Below are 21,946 nucleotides of genomic sequence, written 5' to 3'. Positions count from 1 at the left end.
GTCAGAAAATTTATTTTGACCTTTTCTAAACTATCAACACGCCCTTGAGTGTGTGTGCATCATAAACTTTCCACATTATGCAAATGAATGGGGGGGAGTAGAGTTAAAAACATATTTCTAACGTCTGGGTCAAGCGAAGCTGGACCTCGGTCATTTGAAAATAATGAACACTATTTATAATATAATACTTCTTCAAAAGTGGTCAGAACATGCTGTTGAAAGCTGTTTTCTATTAAAAAAAAAGTGTACGTGTACATCACACAATCCATATCATTTTAAAGAACATAATTCTTAAAACTCAATGAAGTTAACTCCCTGTACCTTTCTGAAGATTGATAAAGGAGAAAGAAAACAGTTTGGAAGGAGAATTGAAAGTGAGTTTAGGGAGATGTCCATGTGTGTTTCCAATTTTAAAAAAAATCCTAGCACTCATGTTTCTGGATGAATTATATAGATTCTTTTGAGGTGAACTGAACATCTTCCCCCTAATACTTTAAAGACCTTTGTTCTATGACTACGGACATAGTACATGATATTCTTAAGGCTTTAGACTCAGTAGAACAGCAATACATACTCCACATGGACTGAACCAAATCCACTTTTCTTCTCTTAGACACAGTACAAGTGTTTCCTGTTTGTCTATAAGAGCACAGTGGTCATCAATGGCTCTCCACGCTCAGCCTGCAATAGAAGCTTATGGGGGGGGCATTTAAACTTCTTTAAAGAATGTTATAAGACTGAATGGGGCTTCTCATGTAAGACAATGAGAATTATGAAGAAAGGCATTTTGATTCAGGGTTGACTGGTGGCAAGCAGTTATATATACATTGTGCCATTTAATAACAAACCTTCCTACATAATAGGAATGCAGTTTGCAGATTACGGAGCAAAGAGCTAATTATCAGTCTATCTCGTGGTCATACTGCTATGTGGTGTCTGTGTTCTAGCCCACTGATGACTGCCTGTACAGGGAGACTTGTAATGACCTGGGATGTGGCCAACTATTTCCAACTAACCATTTTTGTTTTCAATTTGGGCTTCTGAATTATCCTCTCTTACAGACTTATGCTAGGCAACCATCAAGGCATGCTGGGAAACAGATCTATTATCTCTACATCAGTTAGCATCATGTCTGAGAAAAGAAAATGTCAGTATACAGCCCTTGCGTCTACACATGAAGGTCAAACTTCCTGGCTCATTTTCCCTATTAACTCTTCAATGAAATGTTTTGAGTTACTAATCCATAGTAGAAGCTAAACGAAAGGAACAAGGCTTTATAAGGAAAACAGCAGTCAGGAAGTGATGAGATTTTTGCAGAAACTTTCAAGAACAAGAAGGATCATGAAGGGGCCATGAGAGACTAAGGTTCAGAAGTCAAAAGTACTTGCTGGTCTAAGACCCAAGTTTCTGAGCAAGCACACAGTGGCTTACAACTGTCTGCAGTTGCAATCCAAGAGGACCTTTGTGGTACTAGATATACACGTGGTGCACACAGATACATACAGCTAAAACACTCCTACACATCAAAAAAAAATGAACAACTCTTCATTTAAAAAAGAATCAGGAAGGAAAGAAGGAGGCAGAATTGTCTTCATAAAGACAAAATTTAACACATGATATGTGTGTAGAGGGATGGGAAAGGAGGAGTGAAGGGCTGACGGACAAAAGTAAGATTCACGAAGATACCTTGTAGGAATACTCTAGCTCATAAGTTAATTAAAAAATACTTTAAGGTCAGGCATTAGTGATGCTTACCTTTAATATCAGAACTTGGGAGACAGAGTTACACAGAGCTCTGAGTTCAAGGCTAGCCTGGTCTACAAAGAGAGTTCCTGGACAGCTAGGGCTACCCAAAGAAACCCTGTCTCAAAGTAATAATAAATTTAAAAACTCAAAAAAATACTTAAAAAGAAAGAAAGAAAAGGATTTTTACAGAGGTATCCTATATGGGTGGATACTTCTGCTCCCAGAAGATCTGGATTATTCTGTGAAAAATCTCAATGTCAGACATAGGTTACTGTCATCTAATTTCTGGGTCTGAGAGACCACTAAGGCATCCACACAATGCTGACTACTGCCATTGTTCTTGGTTGCAATGGTGGAAGAGTCTATTTCTAAAGACACTGCAGGACATAGAGAAAGCAGGCTAGAAATGGTGGACATTTCTTTTCCTGCCACCTAGCTTTCATTGTACCTGGAGGTGCTATGCAGGCTAGAGAGAGCAGACATCAGTGATCTCACCCAGTACAGAGCCTTGCATGTTACAATACAGACATACCAGGAAAGATGTGACCACTGGGCAATAGTAAAATTTTAGTTACTGGGAATAACCAACTGCTTTCTGATTAGGTTTGAGGCCTTCCCCATGGGAAGGAGATCATGTCTAGTCAACAAACCATGGCTAGGGAAGTCACAGGTACCAGAGGCAAACCTATAGTTATTGTTTTGCTAAATGCTCACATTGTCAAACTCCCTTCTAAATATTTACTTCTATACAACCTATATTATCGTTGATATATACATCAATATAGAGCAACTGTGGTTACCCACATAACATTAGGCTAGTCAGAATTCTAGCATGGATGACGAGGGAGCTCACAAGATCCCCAACCATAGCTGAGGATCTACCAGCAGATGTTGGCCACTGAGGGAAGAAAAATCTCTTTTCATGTGGGATGTTGCCTCTGTAGACTGCCCACACTCTAGTGGACTGCTTTATAGACATGTGAAGCATTAGTTGTACTCAATGGATTACAGTTTCAAAAAAGAAGACGATGGGAAGTTGGCAGAAGAGCTAGGTAGGAGAGTCTCAAAGAAATTGGGGCAGAGAAGCTTGTAGATATCAAAAGACATTTTATTTATGTATTACAAAATTCTTGAAGAATCAAGAATAGTACATGTATGAACTATTCAAAAAATTTAAAACATTCAAAAGGCCATAAAATAGTGTATATATGAATGGAGTCTTCTTCGAGATTACTGACCCCTATTCCCATTTCTGTAAAATGTCCTCGATTGCAGGATCACGGCTCCATCTGTGCAGTTGCTAGCTTGTTGTCACATACTGCCCCAGTGTTGAAAAACAAGCCATCCGCCAGTTTAAATATTACTGACTCATTGATTGAATTCTTTTACTAGGAGTGCATGTTGTGATGAAAGACCAGCCTTTTGTTGTTCTTAGAGCTCTTACTTGAGCTTATATGCGACTCACCCTAACACGCTCTCTCCCTAACAATCCTGCATTTTGCTCTTCAGAAGTAATGCATTTAAGATGAGTCTTTGCAGTTTGCTATCACAGCTTTAAAGGTTATGGGAAAGTTGGGCAAGTGTTGAGTAGGAACTGTATAGTTATGTAGTTCTTTTCTTTCATTCTTTTCCTTCCTTGCCTGCCTGCCTTCCTTCCTTCCTTCCTTCCTTCCTTCCTTTCTTCCTTTTTTAAAAGTAGGATATCACTGGGTAGCTCTGGCCAGCCTGGAACTAAATACATATACCAGACTGGCCCTGAACACCCAGAGGTCCGGCTGCCTAGATGTCCCCAATGCTGGGAATAAAAGGGTGTTCCACCATGCCCAGCCTATAGTTATTAACTTTATGGAGCTTAGAAAACACATAAAATTGTTAACAAAAAAAATGTACATATCTTGTGACTTGATTAAGAATGGATTATATAGTTGAATAGTTAGTCATGGGAGTGACACTATTTGAAAAGGATTAAGATATGTAGCTTTATTGGAGGAAGTGTGTCACTTGGGGTGGGCTCTGAACGTTCAAGAGCCCAAGCCAAGTCCAGGGTTGTCCTTTCAGCCTACATGTCAGGGTATATCTTGGCTACTTCCCCAGTGTCTCATTGCCTGCCAAGACGCCCCTTGTCCATACGATAATGGACTGAGCCTCTGAATCTGCAAGCCACTCCCCAAATAAAAGCTTCTTTTGCAAGAGTTTCCTTGCTCATGGTTTTTCGTCACAGCAATAGAATAGTTCATATCAGTAGGACATGTTTATATGCCTTTTTCCAAACCACAAACATGCTTCAACTCCACAGGCTTAGACCATCATCAGTTCCTGTATGTATTTCATGAGTGACACCAGCACAAAACAAGTGTAACAACAATGAGGAGCTGGAAAAGCCAACTACTCAATGGTGTATGAGGAGAAGGTAAAATGATACATGGTAATCTTTGTGCTGTTGCTCTTACCAAAGATTAAATTGTAATGAATAATAGCAACAATAACAAAGCAAGTAAGTTTAATTACTCATTACATGCTAGAAACATTCTAGGCACAGTTATCTGTATAAATTTATTGGAGGAAGAATTGATACAAGGTAGATACTAGATACCCCAGGCTAGCTTAGAACTTGAAATCCTCCTGCCTCAGAATCCCAAGTTCTGGATTATAGGCATGCTCCACCACATCTACCTTCTTTAAGATAGTTCTTATTTATCACACCTTATAGACGAAGGTGAGATCAGGCTATGTGGTGAGGAGGAACTTGCTCCAGTCATGCATTTGACTCAGTCAACTGCTACTTAAACAGGAGAACTATACTGGTGTGGAATACAGGGAGGGGGAACTGTCCTGAGCGCAATTCAGGACTGGGGCTTCACAGAACCTAGGGCACACAGGTAGAAGGAAGCTATAATCTTGTAGCTTATACTTGCACTGCATATGTGAAGCTGGCTTAGCCCTCAGTGTCAACTTTTCACACCAAGATCCCTCATGGAAGGGGAACTTTAAGAATCCCTCCATCTCTCTATTCCTATCCTTCTTTTCTTTCTCTTTTCCCTCCCTCTCCCTATCCCTCTCTCTATCTCTGCCCACCTCTCCCCAGCCATCTCTCTCTCAACCTGAACACATTCATGGATGCTTTCCTTAGTCCTGTATTAACTTGTCTGCCAGCATCCAATTAGAAGAAATAATGAAGTTTCCATTAGCCACAGGCAAAATGGGGCCAAAACCAGATCTTTCTTTTGTGCATGACAGGGATACTGACAAAGCCCTCACCCAGCTTGACAAACATCTCAGGCCACAATACATTGAGTGGCAGTTATTTTCTTTTAGAAAACCTTGCTGAATGTATACTCAGACTTGTGTAACAAGTCCAGCTCAGATTTTTCCATAAATACATAAATGTATGATATATATGTATACAAATAAATGGAAAAGAATGTTCAAGCTCCTACTGTTAATATGCTTGTGAATCTCTTCTTTTAAGTATTAAGGATTGAACCCTGAGTTTTATATGTATTGTCAATACTTCCTTCAAGTCCAAACTGATGGCCTCTCTGGGTTTGGACATTCTCCCAAGACGAGCTCCCATAGCTACATTTCTCTGGAAGAAGCAGATGTAATTTATTAATAACACCTTTAGGACTACAAGCCAGTATTTGCCATTGGTTTTGAGAGATAGATTTCTCACTCCAGGTCATCTTGGAACTATGTAACCTGGGATGGCATTGAATTTGTGTCAACCCTGTCTCCGTCTCCTGAGTTCTGGGATTATAGGCTGTGAGGGCTATTCTTGGTTGTCAACTTGACTACATTTAGAAGTAACTAAAATACAAGTGTCTGGGTATACCTGTGAGGGGTTTTCCTTAATTAAATCATTTGAAGTGGAAAGACTAACCCATAATCCATACGTTTGAGGTGGGAAAATCCATATTTAATCTCGGCCGCACCTTCTGGTGGCAGCCTTTCTATACAGGACATGGAAGAAGGAAACCCTTATTCTCAACTCACTTTCCCTCAATCTTACTGCTAAGTTCATTCCTTGACTGGAATTTGAGCCAACTATTCTGGGATTTCAGTATACAATGAAGATTAGCAGACATCTAGCCTCATGACCTGAATACCTAGTGGGTTCATGGACTTCCATTGGTAGATAGCCATTGTTAGACTAGGTAGACCATTGTAATAAATCTCATATGATATGTATTTATAATTTATAACATAATGACTATATTAGTTCTGGTTCTGTAGAGAACCCTGACACATAGGCATACACTACTATGTCCTACACAAGTCCCCTTTTAATCTATGAGATATTTCATGTACTACTATTTCAAGTCTGTTAAAACATGCAAATCTCATCAGAATATTGAAATCTCAATCGTATTTCTCTACCTTGCTCTTAGGTATAGGCTTTACATTAATGTATCTTTATCATCCTTAAACCAGACAAGAAGAGTTGCCGTTGTGAAGTCCTAGATACCCAGTCTTCCATCAGTACTAGGGCCAGTTACTCATGAGGTGCTACTTTCTTTGTTCACCATGCAGATGATGATCAATATTCTCTGTCTCTCAGATGATGAGTTACACCAACAGCATATCGGGAAATAATCGCACACAGCCTCCCACAAGCACAAAAACCCTTCAATTTTACAGCCATATGCATTTTGTATCAGGCCCACAGTGCAGTCCCATTTGCTTTACAATGAATAGAAAGAGGCTGGGCCTCAGAATCCAGAAGTGGAAGTGGATATTCCATGAATATTCTACATTCTTGCTTATCACACCTCAGGATTCTACCGGGCTCAATCCATTAGGCATGACTCAAAAAGTGTGAAGTGCATATCAATTTTTACTCTAGGTAATGCCAACCTATACCTAATGGTATATCATGGTATCTACAATACTAATGTCATTAAATTGTGTAGTACAAACACCAATCCATTATTCTATTATAGCAATCTAGAGTGTTTTTCTCAGAGTCGGCCCTGTAGCCTTGTGCTCTATAAATCAATGATGAATTATTCTAAAAAATATTTCACGAGACTTTGAACACATTTATTTAAAAACTTTATATTGACTTAAGTTTGACTAGATGGATATGAAATTATTAAGATCAATATTAAATTATAAATTATCATATTCCTCACTCAAATGTTACCTTAATCTCTTCACACTTCGCAATATAAATCTGCTACTAGTGTATATGTGTATATATGTATATGTGTGTATATATATGTATATATATATATATTAGTAGCAGATTTATATATACCCATACATATATATATGTAAACACATGTGTATATAGTATATATGTATAGTACATATACATATAAATACATGTATGTATATATACAGATACACACACACACATATATGCCTTCCTTTCTTCTCAGCTTTTCCTTGGCCTTTCCCTCCTCACTGGCATTACACACCAGAATTAAACTAAAAGATCCCACTTATCCATTAAATGTCTTTAATTCGAGCTTCCTTTTTTAATTTCATGACTCAACTTATAAAAACTGAATTAGTATTTCTTTTGTTCTAGATTTTAAGATAATCTACTTAAACATCATTTAAAGGAAGAGATTCTCATAGCAATCAAGAAACAGTAAAATGTGAAATAGAAGTTCAGAGAATTGGGTTCATCTGATCTTTAGACTCATTATATACATGCTTGATCCTCCCCAATTACCTCATAAAACTAAAAATAATGTAAACATCCATTCCTTGTAAATGCTGCAGAGTTTGAGGTGATCACAAGTACTGACCTGGCTTCACTCCCATCCCAGGGATCATGAAGTCATTGTGTCATTGAATACCATGCTTAGATACTTTATATGTCAAATTTGGTACTATGATTCCTCAGAGAAAATCAGGTAAGATCCTTTCAAAGGAACATTATACTATACTGAACCTTTGCAAGCAGGAGCTCACAGCTTCCTACACAGAGTGTAAGTGGAAGCTCTACCCAAGGTTTCCTTACCTGGGTCAGGTGGCAGGCAAGCACAGGAGAAGTGAGTGTTGTAGCCCACTTTGAAGTCAGAGTTGATAGGATAGTAATCTGCTAGCTTGATCATCTTCTTGAAAGCATCATAGATGAAGATGAAGCTGATCAGAGAGGAGAATCCTTCTTCCGTGAAACGGGTGAAGTACTGAACCAGGAAGCTGGCATCAGTGGCTACCAGGATGAGACACATGAAGGCTGACCACAGGCCAATCCAAAGACGAAACTCCAAGTAGTCAAAACTATGGTCCCTGAGAAGAAAAAGCAAACAAAATCAAACAGGTATTTTGACTTTTCCTCCAGGAAATACATGCAGTATCTAAACCAACTAAAACGCCTATAGAATGGTTGCTAAAAACGCAAGATTACTTTCAGACACTACTTACATAAAGCTAAATTTTATCCAGAAGTTTTTTAAGGATTTGGTTTCATAATATTATTATGCTACCTTTAGGAATTACTCTAAAAGTTTTTCTTGGGGGGCCGGGTGTCACTAATTATTGCTTTCAAAAAATAAACTTCAGAGATGGAAGCTTCCCCCCTGCCAGAGGGCTTTCATGGAATCGAAGGGTAGTATGCAGGCATGCTACTGAGTAAAAAACTCTATCCACACCCTCTTATCCAACATTGAACCCCATAAACTACAATACCAACTTAACAAGACAGACAGACACACACACACACACACACACGCACACACACACACACACACACACACACACAGAGTTTGTAACAGTGGCCTGAATGTTTCAGATGAAACCAACTATTTTCTGGCTGGAGTTGAAGGCTGGAGTTGAAGGCTGCTGTACCAGAGGAACCCTATGCCTCATACTACAAATCTGCTAAAAACAAACAAACAAACAAACAAACAAAAAAACCCACATAACCACATGACTGGGGAGGTCACAGGACCTAGGCAAGAAATTAATATTGCTGTTTAGTTTAACACATACAGTATAAAATGCCTACTGAATATTAATATTTACAGGCAAATGCTACCTTTACTTAGATCAGAAAGCTCCTCTTCCTATTGAATGCCACTGAAACTAGAGACTCATGAATTCTAAAGATGCTGATAATAACTGATGGTTGACTGCTCAGCCTACACAGATACTTATAGTTATCTCTTGATACCTATCTGTTGCAATGCTCAAGGAGTTCTGTAGCAAAGAGGCCACAAAGAATATAAAAGACAGAAGACATCTGTACTATCGTTGGGGGAAGACAAAAATCGCAATGACAAACTTCAACCAGTTGCCATTTATTACACTTGATTTATAAACAATGAGATCACCAGAAGTCAAGTATTGGTAGGGAACAAGTTCACAGAGTCCTGTAACTCAGGGATTACCTATTAGCTGCAGGCAGATTCCGGCAAACAGGGAGTTATTGCCTTCACATGTCAGTATACTAGCAAACCCACCAGACTTTAAAGAAAAATACCAAGTATGGTCGCACAAAAGACCCTGGTTGAACTAGGTGAGTTATAAAACACTAAAATGACTGTCAGTCTTAGAAAAGGACTTCTAGAGGATGAACATAGGGTTCATAGGGATGAAGGAGAGATGGGTGGAGTGAGTATAACCATGATGCATGTATGAACTTGTTAAACAATGAGCTTAAATTTAAAAAAAACATTTTTAAAATAAGTGTTCATGAAGTGTACAGAGTAAACTACTTAAAAGCATCAATACCAGATGTGCAAGGGATAATGTACCAGTTAATGACCTGGTTAATAAAGACAACAGCAACATCATTTTGTAGTGTGTGCTCAAGTATGGTCTGTCTTTCACTAAAAGAGACAAAATGATCAAGACAATTATAGTATGAAATGCTAAGTGATGGTGTCATGAGAGAAGAGGGTAAGTAACTCTGGCAGTGAATGAAGTTGCAGAAAGGACATCAAGGTGTTGGAGAATATGTATGAAGAAACATTCTAGACTGAGTAGGAAGTGGAAGAGGGGTCTAAAAGATACGTGGTATAAGGTACCCTGAAATGTGCACTCTGGACAGAGTATCACTAACAAGATGAGATAGGAGGATAAACACAGGCTGTTATCAGATCAAGAGATCTGCCATGATACAGCCAAACACTAATGGTTCTCATTCGAATGCCCACAGGTAGGACATCCTTTTATCATATTGTGTGTGAAGTATCTGTGTGTACCTTGTTCTGCCTGGGCTTGTTCTGTAGAAGTCTTAGAATGAACCAGCATCAACATCTAAAGTAGGCTACTGTCTTTCAGTGCTCTGCCTATTTCTTCTAGGTCAAGAATTATAGAAAACAATGGGTTGAGCATTGATATTTCATGATTACATATTGGTTATCTTCTAATAAGGTAGAGAATGAGCATTTTTAAATGATTGTTAATTTCATAATTTGTCATTTTATTTTATAATGTGATGAGAGAGGAAATAGAACCTAAGAACCAAGGATCCTTCACACTTGATAATCACAGCCTTGTTTCTAGACAACGGGTTTCTGATAGCTATTAGTCACTGTTGGAACACTCTCCCAAGACATCAGATTGCCTCATTCCCTATCATCAACTCAGTTTGAGCAACTAAATATTTGCCCGATAAAAACCTCTGAATTCATTCATCTACCAATATCTATGCTTGCCTTACTCGAAGCAACTTTCCACAGCAGAAATCTTTCAAGTGCTAATCATACATCTCAACTGAAACCTTCCAATGACTTCCCAACTGCTCATAGAACAGAATTCTACTCCTCCACCCAGAACAATACTTTGCTCATTAAAAGTTGACTAATACATTCATAATAAATGAAGGAGAGCATGCCTGTGACTCATGTCTTGACTAAGACAGTGACTGGCAGTGGCCTGGGAGTTACTACATGGAGCTAGGAAATAATTATAGAATGTTGGATTTTAAAGTTTCTTACACACAGTTATAGTTAATTTTATGTCAACTTGACTGGGATATAGGGTGTGCAGATATATGGCCAAACATTATTGTGTGTTTCCAAAAGTCTGTTTCTGAAGAGATTAACATGTAACTGCATGGACTTTTTGGATAAATGTGGATAGGCCACATCCCATTAGGTAAGAAGTAGAATAGAGAAAAGAAATGGAAATTATGAACTTTAGTGTGATTTATGTTCTATAGATCTTCAGAGATATTTCAACAATAGCTTTATCTTCTATTCCAGTTCTCTGTGTATCTAATCTCTACTGCTTAATGCCATGCACGTCTGTGTATACTCTACTGCTTCATGCTATGTCTGTGTGAGTTAAGCAGACTGCAGAAAAAAAACATGCCCAAAGAACTGAGAGAGTTCACGTTATCACACGAGACAGCACCAAAAATGACAATTAAGAAATGTTTTACTACCATTTGGGTAAACCAGCATGTTTCTTAAAAGTTTAAAACTTCCCTAACTAAATAGAACGTAGAATGATCTTTTTTGTTTGTTTGGTTGGTTTTCTGTTTTGCCTTTGAGATAGAGGCTCGCTCAGTAGTTCAGGCCTGCATGGAACTCAATATACAACCGGGGCTGGCTTTGAAGTCACAGCATTTACTCTGCCTGTCTTCCACATACTAAAATTATAGGCATACGCCACCATGCCCAGACTGAAAGCTAACGCACTCCGGGTTTGTTCCAAGAATGCTAGAAGTTGTTACAGAATTGATGCTTGCAAGAGAGGTAAGAGACAAATCCATTAATTGTTAGCAATTAAAGCATCATGGGTTTGGACACAAAGGACAAATGCACAGACAAACCGTATACACCAAACTCGCTATCCTAAGAGACTTTCAAGCCACCGGCGTAGCTCAGTGAGAATGAACTCTAATAAAATCACTAACAAAAACAATGGCACTGCTATGAATCCACAATGTTTACAGCTTCAAGAAGAACTGGAGGATGAGAATCTTAGTACCATACCAGTTGGTGATCTGTGATAACTACCCCGATCCTGTGAAACAAGGACTCAACTACAGCTCCTGAAAGGGAAAATTATGTTGGTGCAAAGTGGGGCAAGATGAACTAATATAATAGTTGCTTGACTGGACAGCCATCTTGATTCTTTGGTGTACTGAAGAGGAAATGACCAATTGGAGACTGGAATACTGTACTTGCAAGGCACAGTGGGAAGCTGTTTTCCATGGGGCATCTTAAGCCTAGTAGTGGGTCAAAGCAGCTTTGGGAAACCATGTGCCGCAAAGTACTCGGTCTCCAGAGGAAATACCAGCAATACTGGGATTCTAAGAGAAGTAAATGAATAAAAGTACCATTTGTCACATAATAGTCGATGCTGGGTTTAAGGCAGTTTTGCAAATGTTTCTCGTTGCTTTACAACTGTTTTCAAATAAACTGCTGGGAACTATGCAACAGAACCAATTATGATGAAACAGAAGGGAAAGTGAGAAAGGAACTCGCTTGGTGGAAGGAAATACTCTGTAGCCTACAATAAGTAAAACAAACCAAGGCACAAACATTTTCTGTAGATTCAGACTCTGATCACATTGCATCCAATAAATCTCCCTGAAAGCCCCTGTCTGTTTGTTCCTGTTTATACCACACACTTGTTTAATCTTCCCATGAAGCCTTTCTGGTCTCACAAAATGTTTTCTTAAACATATGAAAACTGTTTGACTCTCTCTATAAACTGACATGAATAAAATTCTTTCCATGTCCCTCTCAGAATTATGGTGGAGGAGAAATCCGTAAGAAGGGTCTACAGAAAAAGTCTCAGTTCTATTTAAACATTGCATCTTCAAGTGCTCAGAAGGCATTCACCGATATTCTCTGCCCAGATTTTCTTTTTTAAAAAAATGAGATTTCAACCTCCACTTTCTCAATTAACCTATGATCAGTTTGGATGGCACACGCAATTTCAAAAGCTCTGTGAGAGCTGTCAAGTCCGCAAGTACTGTTATGGTTTGGTTTGATATGAGTTGGACAGGTGATCACCAGCTGGTAGCACTGTATGAGAAAGGTATGGGAGGTTCAGAAGGCAGAAGCCGGCTGGAGGAAGTGCAATCCTAGAGGTTAGCTTTGAGGTGGTATGGCCCCATTTTCTGATCTTTCTTGTCTTCCTGACAGCCAGGTCCCCCTCACACTTCTTTCACTATGCTTTCCTTGCAGTGAACTGTTAGCATAAACCTTTTCTCCTCTAAGTTACAGCTTGTCAGAGCATCCTAGAACGGCAACAGAGAAGTAACGAAAACAGTTACGGTGTAGACGCTGGGTATTCTAAAATTAAAATCTTGGCAATATGCAACAATACAGAATATGGAAATTCTGCAAAGGAATGGTCACAAGACACAGCAAACCATGATCTAAGCACTGAGACCATCCAGTGAAGGTGATTCTGTCCTAGAAGAATAGCAAGCACGGCAGAGACACAAGAATACCCAATTTTACTTTGAATCCATCTGTGTGGTAAAATAACAATTTAAATAATTTCCTTATCTCAATAACCCCCTTCCCCATTTAAAATGATCCATCAATTGCTAAAAGAAAATATTGGCATCATTTCTACCCATCTGGGTGCTGGACGCTATCTACAATGAAGAACAGGAGAGCCATGGGTTAAGAACATTCTGCTTCTTTTAGTAATGAACCATACGACCTGGCACAAGTCATTTGGTTTCTTCACTGTTTCAGTATCATGACAGAAAAGGGCATTTTAAAGTGGGACTCAAGGAAAATAAAATAAACAGGCTATTCACAGAAGCCTAACTCCCCCTCCCCTTAAAATGGCAATGAGGATCCACTCAGAGTTAACTAGAGCAGGGAGCCATTATCAATCTTGGGCTTTTAAAGGTCACACAAGGAATGGAGTTACAAGAGCCTGGTGAGCTAAAACTAGGCTAGACAGGCCACCTGACAGAGGCCAGTGTCGGGAAGCAAGCCAGGCTGCTGTGTTGAAAGCAGGGGATGATGGGAGAACATGACATACTGAAACTTTGCTCTCTCTTCATTATCTAAACCAGCAGGAAGTCCTGGAGGGCAAAGGAATCTGGGGCTTTTAGTCCTTGGGAGTCAGCCCTCAGGACATGAAACAGAGCAACAAGGAAGAGAATTATTGGGGAAGGAATGAGCGGAAAGCACAACAGATGGGCCTCTTGAAATGACTGCAAACTAAGCTCTGGACAACTTAATCACTGAGGCACTTCTGACTTCCAAGTCTTATCACACCAGTTCTTTGGCAGCTTCTTGGATCTATTTCACTGCTCTTCTGTGCTTTGTCCAAAGGGAAAAACATAGATCAAGTAACCAGATAGACAGGCAGGCAGGCAGGCAGGCAGGCAGACAGACAGACAGGCAGACACACAGACAGATACATACTTGCTGAAGTTAAAAAGAAGCCTCTCAAACACCAGAACAGGTCCCGTGCTGCTCAAGATGGTGAGCGGTTGACCCGCAAAAAGGCAAAAGATGGCGCCAGAGACAGCAGTGCCCAGGAAACTCTCCAACACACCCTGAAAGAGAGAACATTGCGGTGGTGAAGCAAAAGCAAACCCAAGAACCCACACCTGTACTTCCTGTCTGTGCTGTCAGCCACAGAATGAAGCTGTGTGTGTTAGCACGAGCTCCCCAGCAAACAAGAGTCCATGAAAGACCACCACAGGTCTTTGCACGCACATACCAGATCCTCCCTACTACAAGGGTTGGGTTGGTTGTTCCACACTGTGGCATGACTGAGACGACTGGTATCCAGGAGGGAACGGCATCTCTGACCGTTACTTTAAAACGTATTGAGGGTTCCTTTAATAAAAATCATATTCTATAAACCCACCAAACAGAAGAATTGATTCGGCTTTTTTTTTAACTCTATTTTTCTTCTTGTGCTTCTTCAGTGTTTGCTTCGGTGCCATTATACCTTGTACTTTTAAGTAGCTACAAGTTAAGCACAAATGCCTTTTTTTTTTCCTAATAGAGAAGATTTGAAAAGGGGGGTGAGAACAAAGGGGACAAGGACAATGATGCCATTTCAACAATTATTTCATGTCTGCATCAATTTCATACATGTATACATGCATTTTGATTAAATCCATCCCATTCACCATTCTGAATCGCTCCTCAACACCAGCCTCCACATCACCTCCCAACTTATTATCCCCTCTTTTCTTTTTCTCTCCACGAGCCGCAAAGTCCTCTAAGTATTGCCTATGTGTGCATGAGTAAAGGGCTGTCCACTGGAGTATGAGCAACCTTGAAGAGGTCACATTCCTGAAGAGAACTGACTCTTCCTCCCCCAGCAACCATTAACTGCGAATAGCTCTCTATTGGACATTTGCAATTATTTTTGTTTTTTTTCTTGGATATTTTATTTATTTACACTTCAAATGTTATCCCCCTTCCCCTCTCTCCCATACTCCTTCCCCCTCCCCCTACCTCCAAGAAGACTCTCCCGTTCCCACCCACCCACTCCCTACCCAAGCCACCAATTGTAAAAAAAAAGAAAAATAATAATAATAATAATGTTGCTGCTGCTGCTGCTGACAATGACGATGACCATGACAATGATGATGATGACTGATGAAGATGATTCTCATCCCACGCTAACACATTCCAATGCAAACTGCATGAAAACTTCTAGGAACTTTGCACAGACATATGAACAGTTAAGTTTTTGTTGACACCTCCAAACATGAACTCATTCTTTTCCTTTAGCACAGACGCAATACGCGAAGGAATCACTAAGTTACAAAACAACCTTCCTTAGTCATGTCATGGAGAGTACAATTTTGAATCTAGCCAGAGGGACACACAGAGGGCCCCACTTTTACACATGTGAGTGCCAAGGAATAGCCAGAGAGCATCATTTTTTTTTTTTTAATAGCCATTGTTACTCGTAGGGAAGAATTCAAGCAGGAAGCGAAACAACACAACCAAGATGCACTTTGATGGACAAACCCAAAAGGTTTTTTTTTTTTCCCCTATGCCTCCATAGACTACTGTCTTGATTTATTGACTGTTGACACTGTGACACTCAGGTCAGTTGAGTGATGTGTACGCACTGGATAAGAGCTATTGGAAATGTGTGTCCACGTCACTCTTTACAAGTATTAAAGGAGTGGAAAAATCCTTAGGCTTGGATTTTCCTAGATAGGGAAACTGTCAGCTTCTGCTCATAAACAGGGAACTTTCACAATTTTATCTTTATTTTTTTATAACGCCCCTAAAAGTTAAGGGTTTAAACGCTCCAGATGATCCACTTACATGGCAGTATAAAATGTGTCCTTTATGACACAGTCTAAGCAAATTTAATAGGCAAACAGACAGCATCATTCTCCATCAAACACCAGAGTCCCTATGTCTTATCCTTAGCACAGAACCAAAACATGGCTCAACCTGCATAGGCAGGGTGTAAAATCAGGAAGGAGGACCAACCATGAGATTTCGGATCCTCTGCTTGGCTCACCATAGCCATCCATCTCTGGGAGGGCAGGAACAAGGTCTTCCTACATCTTCTGTTTCTCCTCCCCTGCCCACCACCCGTCCACGAGCTTTGCAGGCTCCCAGCTAGTGCTGGAGGAACCTAAGACACGCCCAAGTGACACCCTAGGTCTCTTTATCAAAGGTCAAGAGTCCTGGTTGCTCAGTCAGTAAAGACAGCAAGCAGTTTCTTCCAGAAAACTGCCATGATTTATGGAAGCCACGTGATGACTCGAAGGCAGATTATTTTTATTGCAGTGCTTGATCCCTCCGTAAGTGCTAGTTTTCCATTCTGTGGCTGACAATTCTGAAGCAAAGACAGGTGATTTACTACACACGCTGCACTGGAAACTTGCTTAAACCGAGAGAAGCTTCCAGCATTTCTGAGAAAAGAACCATTTTCACCACACTTTGACATGTTCCTCTCACAACCCACAAAAAAAACTTTTTTTAAATAAACAAGGCAATGAATAACGTTAACTGTAACTAGAGCTCAATGTAACTTACAAAAAAAAAAAAAAATCATGTAAACACCTTTTCTGGTTTATCCTATCCACTGTTCACCGGTATTGAGTTTTAAAAGAAAAGCTTGAGTCATGTCTTGTCAACAGCTGTGAGTCTTAAAGATCCTTCTACATCTGATTTCTAGAAGGAAAAGAATTTCTGAGCACTTCACAAAGGTGCAGTTGGCTAGGACTGGGGGCATGGGACGTGAAGGGGACACGAAGTGTCCTGACACTCTTGGTTGGCCTTCCTCTGACAGAAAGGGAGTAAGAAACCACTAGTAGAAGCAGACAGACAGCAATCCGGAAATCCGGAGTCTAGACTGTTCTGCCACATGAGACCCAATGATCTTCAGAATGTCACCTCCTTTCTTTCAAGTAATAAAATAAAAGGCGACAGAGTAGAGAAACGGGCTCTGCATTCACCGTCTCCAGGTGCCTGAGAGCTGTATCACAGTCCCAGAGTAACCTTTAATCTGCATGTTAGATCAGACAGAATATGGGACATGCCTAGCATAGTCTCCGGTGGCTAAAAGCCTTTTGAATAGCAGCAGCCTCTCATACGCAACATGCTTATTTGGATCTAAGATGAAGAGGTGGGGCTTGATGAGTGCTAAGGTCCCAGGCAGCTGGCTCAGCCCTGGGGCAAACCTTGCAGACATGGCTCTGTGGGCTTACATCAGTTCCACCAGTTACTGCCCTAGAGCCCAGCGTCTCTCTGCCAAAGCTATGGCTATCTGACTGGATCATTACTTGGATCAGAGCAGTGGTTCACAATCTTCCTGATGCTGCAAGCTTTTAATACAGTTCCTCATGAAGTGGGGACCCCCTGGCCCAACCATAAGGTTATCTTATTACCACTTCATAACTGTAATGTTGCTACTGTTATGAATTGTAATGGATACGCAGGATATCGGATATGCAGGATGTCTGATAAATGACCTCCAAAGGGATCATGACCCACAGGCTGAAAACTGCTGGATTAAATTTAAAAAAAAAAAAAAAAGAGCCCAGGGCACAGTAGAACTCGAAGTAGAGATGTAAGATTTGGTCTCCCCGCCTTCTCATCCCTTCCTCACACCCAGGAATCACTACTTTTACCTTCAAAACAGGAAGAAGGTGGGAAGCTGTAAGGAATGGCTTAAATAGAGATTAGTCCTTACTAGGAAGGGGCGGGGCCTCTTGAATTCTGCATTAAAATATAGTTACCTCGAAGGCAGCACTGTGGCCCAAAGAGTTGCTTCTTCGTATTAAAATTGATGCTTCTAACAAAACAAAGTAGTCTGTTTATGTTACAAAAATGGGTTATTTATGTTATGATGGAGATCAAAACTCTCACACTAAACAACTCCCAAGTGTCCTTCTGCTTGCATGAAGGTGTGAAATCTAACCCAAGATATCCTCTGATTTACAAAACAGCCAGGAAAAGTGGGACATGTCTCAAACCTTCAAAATCAAGCAGAAATGTAAACCACAGGAGGAAGAGTCAAAAAAAAATGTTAAAATGCAGCTGTGTTTGAAACATCAGTATTTTGTGACTTAATACTACTTTGGACACGAACTGTGAGTGTCACCGCCCCTATAGCAATGTAAAGCAAGGGCAAGAGAACTGGACATCAGACATCAAAGATGAAAGCCTGCAAGCTCATTGTAATTCATCGTCGCGTTATGATACCACAAAATAACGTCTGTGACTATATAGTAAAGACCTTATTGTTTTGGTTCACCATTGTTAGCCTGTGGAGGAGGGCTTTCTTGGCAGCAGTAAGAGAAAGGGAGGAAACAACATAAAGGCTAAGGAAAACACCATATTTTCTGTTTCTTAGGCAATTTGCAAACTAGTAGAACTTAGAAAATAAAATATTTCAGTTGCATTAAACGACAGTGCATTCACCAATATTACTGTGATATGACGAGCTTTAAAAATTTTTTTTTATTTCGACTCATAAACAGAGAGAATTTAGCTCATGTTTGGGATGATTTACATGAACAGTACAGCTTGCCGAATAATAAAATTGAATTTATGTAGATGAGTCTTTGAATCTGAAGTTTAGCCAAGAAAAATACACGAGGCAGCTGATGCCACTGGAAAGGAAGGCAAATCCAGCTCAACTGCAATGTTTACTGTTTTGCGTGTGTGTGTGTGTGTGTGTGTGTGTGTGTGTGTGCGTGCGTGTGTGCGTGTGTGTGTGTGTGTGTGTTTATGCGAAGGTCCTGATTTGTAGCTCAGGCTGGCTTTGAACTCACTGTTGTCTAGGCCGAAATCAACCTTATGTCTACCTTCACTTGAGTGCTAAAACCTGCAAGAATTCTAATGCTGTGACCCAGCAGAAGCTAAATCTCAATATTAAAAGTAAGTTAAGAATGATTCAAGCAGGGCTGGAGAAGCAGCTCAACAGGGCTTGAAACCCCATATGAACAGCAATGCCAAGCAACCAGGGACTAAGCCACTACCCAAAGACTATACATGGACTGACCCTGGGCTCCAACTGCATAGGTAGCAATGAATAGCCTAGTAAGAGCACCAGTGGAAGGGGAAGCCCTGGGTCCTGCCAAGACTGAACCCCCAGTGAACGTGATTGTTGGGGGGGAGGGCGGTAATGGGGGGAGGATGGGAAGGGGAACACCCGTATAGAAGGGGAGAGGGAGGGGTTAGGGGAGGTTGGACTGGAACCTGGGAAAGGGAATAACAATAGAAATGTAAATAAGAAATACCCAATTTAATAAAGATGAAAAAAAAAAAATTAAAAAAAAAAGAAATGTAAATAAAATATCCAATTTAATAAAGATGGAAGGAAAAAGGAATGTAAATAAAAAATATATCCAATAAAAAACATACGTATTAAAAAAAAAAAAAAAGAACACATATTTGCTCTTGCAGAGGGCCTGGATTCAGTTCCCAGAACCCACATGATACCTTGGAACCTTTGGTGACTCCAGTGCCAGTGGGTCTGAATATATCCCTCTGGCCTCTGCAAGACACTGGGCACACATAGGATACACATGCACCCATGCAGGAAAAACAGACACATATATTAAAAATAAATAAAAAATATTTTTTTAAGGAAAGAAAGAATGCAAGTATTGAGGTCAAACTCAGGTCACACGAAAAGTACCTGAGAAAGTTCACGTGTGTTTGTCTGTTCATTAAAATACTAATCCTTCATATTTACGTAGAGCAATTAGGTTGGCATCTCTGCAAAATGACAGGGCGATGAAGCCTAGCGAATGAACTCTCAGAGCTCCCGGGTGATTCTCTTGAGGTCCAAGTTTGAGATACACCTGATGAACATCTCCCTTCCTCCTTCACAACAGCATTAAGAGCTAGTTCCACCCCTTCTGAGAAGGACTGAAGCATTCACACTTTGGTCTTCCTTCCTCTTGAGCTTCATATATTCATGGGAGAAAATACGGGGACAATGAGTGAAGCAAGGACTGAAGGAAAGGGCATCTAGAGACTGCCCCACATGAAGATCCATCCCATCTGCAGCAACCAAGCCCAGTCAATCCCAAGAAATACATGCTGACAGGATCCTGGTATGGGTGTCTCCTGAGAGGCTCTGCCAGAGCCTTACTGATATAGATAAGGATGCTTGCAGCTAACCATCAGACTGAGCACAGGGACCCTAATGGAGGAGTTAGAGAAAGGACTGAAGGAGCTGAAAGGGTTTGCAATACCATAGTAAGAACGACAATATCAACCAACCAGACCCCCCAGAGCTTCCAGAGACGAAACCATCAACCAAAGAGTACACATGGAGGGACCCATGGCCCCAGCTGGATATATAGCAGAGGATGACATTGTCTGGCATCAACAGGAAGAGAAACCCTTGGTGCTGTGAAGGCTTGTTTCCCCAGTGTAGGGGAATGCCAGGGTGGTGAGGTGGGAGTGGGTGGGTGAGATGGAGGGGGAGCATCCTCATAGAAAAATTAGAAGGGGGAATGGAAGAGGGGGAAATGGGGAAAGTGGCTAACATTTAAAATGTAAATATATAAAATATCCAATTAAAACAAAGGGCTAGTTACACACACTACAGGTCCGCATGGAGGAAGGCAGGCTGTTGAGCCTTTGTTTTACCCCCACGATGAGGCAGCCTTACCCAATATCATTTCTGTCCAATGCAAAGGAAGCACTAGAGCTCCTCATGGTCATACTCCCTGCTGCTAGGCTTGTCATAAACAGGATTTCAGGCCACACTGCCAGCAGAAACTAAACAATCAGGGAAGACAAACTCCAGCTCTGGTTGAGAAAAGCATGGGCCCAGGACTTCAGCAAGAGAGTTTGAACTCTCTGGGAACAGAACCAGGGGCAAGATACAGAGGCCTTCTGTTCTTTGAAGAGCTGTGAACATGTATGTAAAACACCCAACTCTAGTCTAACACTACACAAAAATCAATCCCAGATGTATAAAACAACTAACCGAGAACATAAAAGAGCTGAAGTGTGTGGGGAAATATTTTTCTAATCTTTGGGAGGGGAAACAAGAATCAAGACGACAGGAAGCTTGACTGTGAAAGTTAAAATCTGTACAACCAGAGAAGCCACAAACACAGTTAAAAGGCATCATGGCATTACAAAAAAAAAAATCTCTTTGTAAATCTTTGCCTAAGGAGGAAAGGAAAACACCCTTATTATACAGGGAGTCACTAATGGAGAAACTAAATGCCCTAAAAGGAGGATACAGCAAGGACATAAGCATCGGGGAGAATGGATGGTCTGTGTCAATGTGGACAGATACCCAGGCTCATTAAAAGAACAGGAGTAGATCAAATCCAAGCAAGCTATTCTTTTTCAACACACAGCATAACAAAAATGAGAATCTAGGGCGAAAATCTGTTTCACAAGGTGTGGGCAAATGAGTACTCCTGCCCACTATTGTTAGAAATACGAGTTAGAATAACCTTTGTGAGTATAATTTGAAATGAATAACAACTGTAATCAATATATTGCACAATAACTTTGCCAGGGGTTTACCTTAGGGAGATATTTATAAATAATAAATATAAAGTTGATGACCGTAGTACTCTTTATAAAAGAGAAACCTGGGACAAACTGAGAATATAAGTTTATTAAATAAATTATAGTGTATATATTATGTGATAGTTACTAAAATTAGGTTAAAAAACTATTGAAGTAGGAAATGCCCACAAAATATAACTTTTAAAATATGAATATGTAATCTCATTTACATAATACCCTACGTTCATCTACCTGTGTATTTATATTTTGCAATATATATGGTAAAGATATAATGAAAATGTCGTACTGGAGAAGCTATTTTCAAAATAGCCATA

The 21,946-nt window shown here is 40.2% G+C and overlaps 1 protein-coding gene across 1 annotated transcript in view; it reads right to left on the bottom strand.

Moving 5' to 3' along the window:
* Nucleotides 1-21,946, bottom strand: part of Slc4a4 (solute carrier family 4 member 4) — a 331,652-nt gene that overhangs the window by 68,089 nt on the left and 241,617 nt on the right. Inside the window, exons 14-15 of the mRNA XM_032916131.1 lie at nt 14,055-14,188; nt 7,718-7,989 (exon numbers count right to left, since the gene is read on the bottom strand). Of these exons, the coding sequence (XP_032772022.1) occupies nt 7,718-7,989; nt 14,055-14,188 (406 nt within the window). The remainder of the gene's footprint in view (nt 1-7,717; nt 7,990-14,054; nt 14,189-21,946) is intronic.

Source organism: Rattus rattus, chromosome 11 (assembly GCF_011064425.1).
Source record: "Rattus rattus isolate New Zealand chromosome 11, Rrattus_CSIRO_v1, whole genome shotgun sequence".
In the NCBI taxonomy this organism is placed as follows: domain Eukaryota; kingdom Metazoa; phylum Chordata; class Mammalia; order Rodentia; family Muridae; genus Rattus; species Rattus rattus.
Note: the sequence above shows the minus strand (reverse complement) of the source record. Positions and strands in the feature narration are given on the sequence as shown.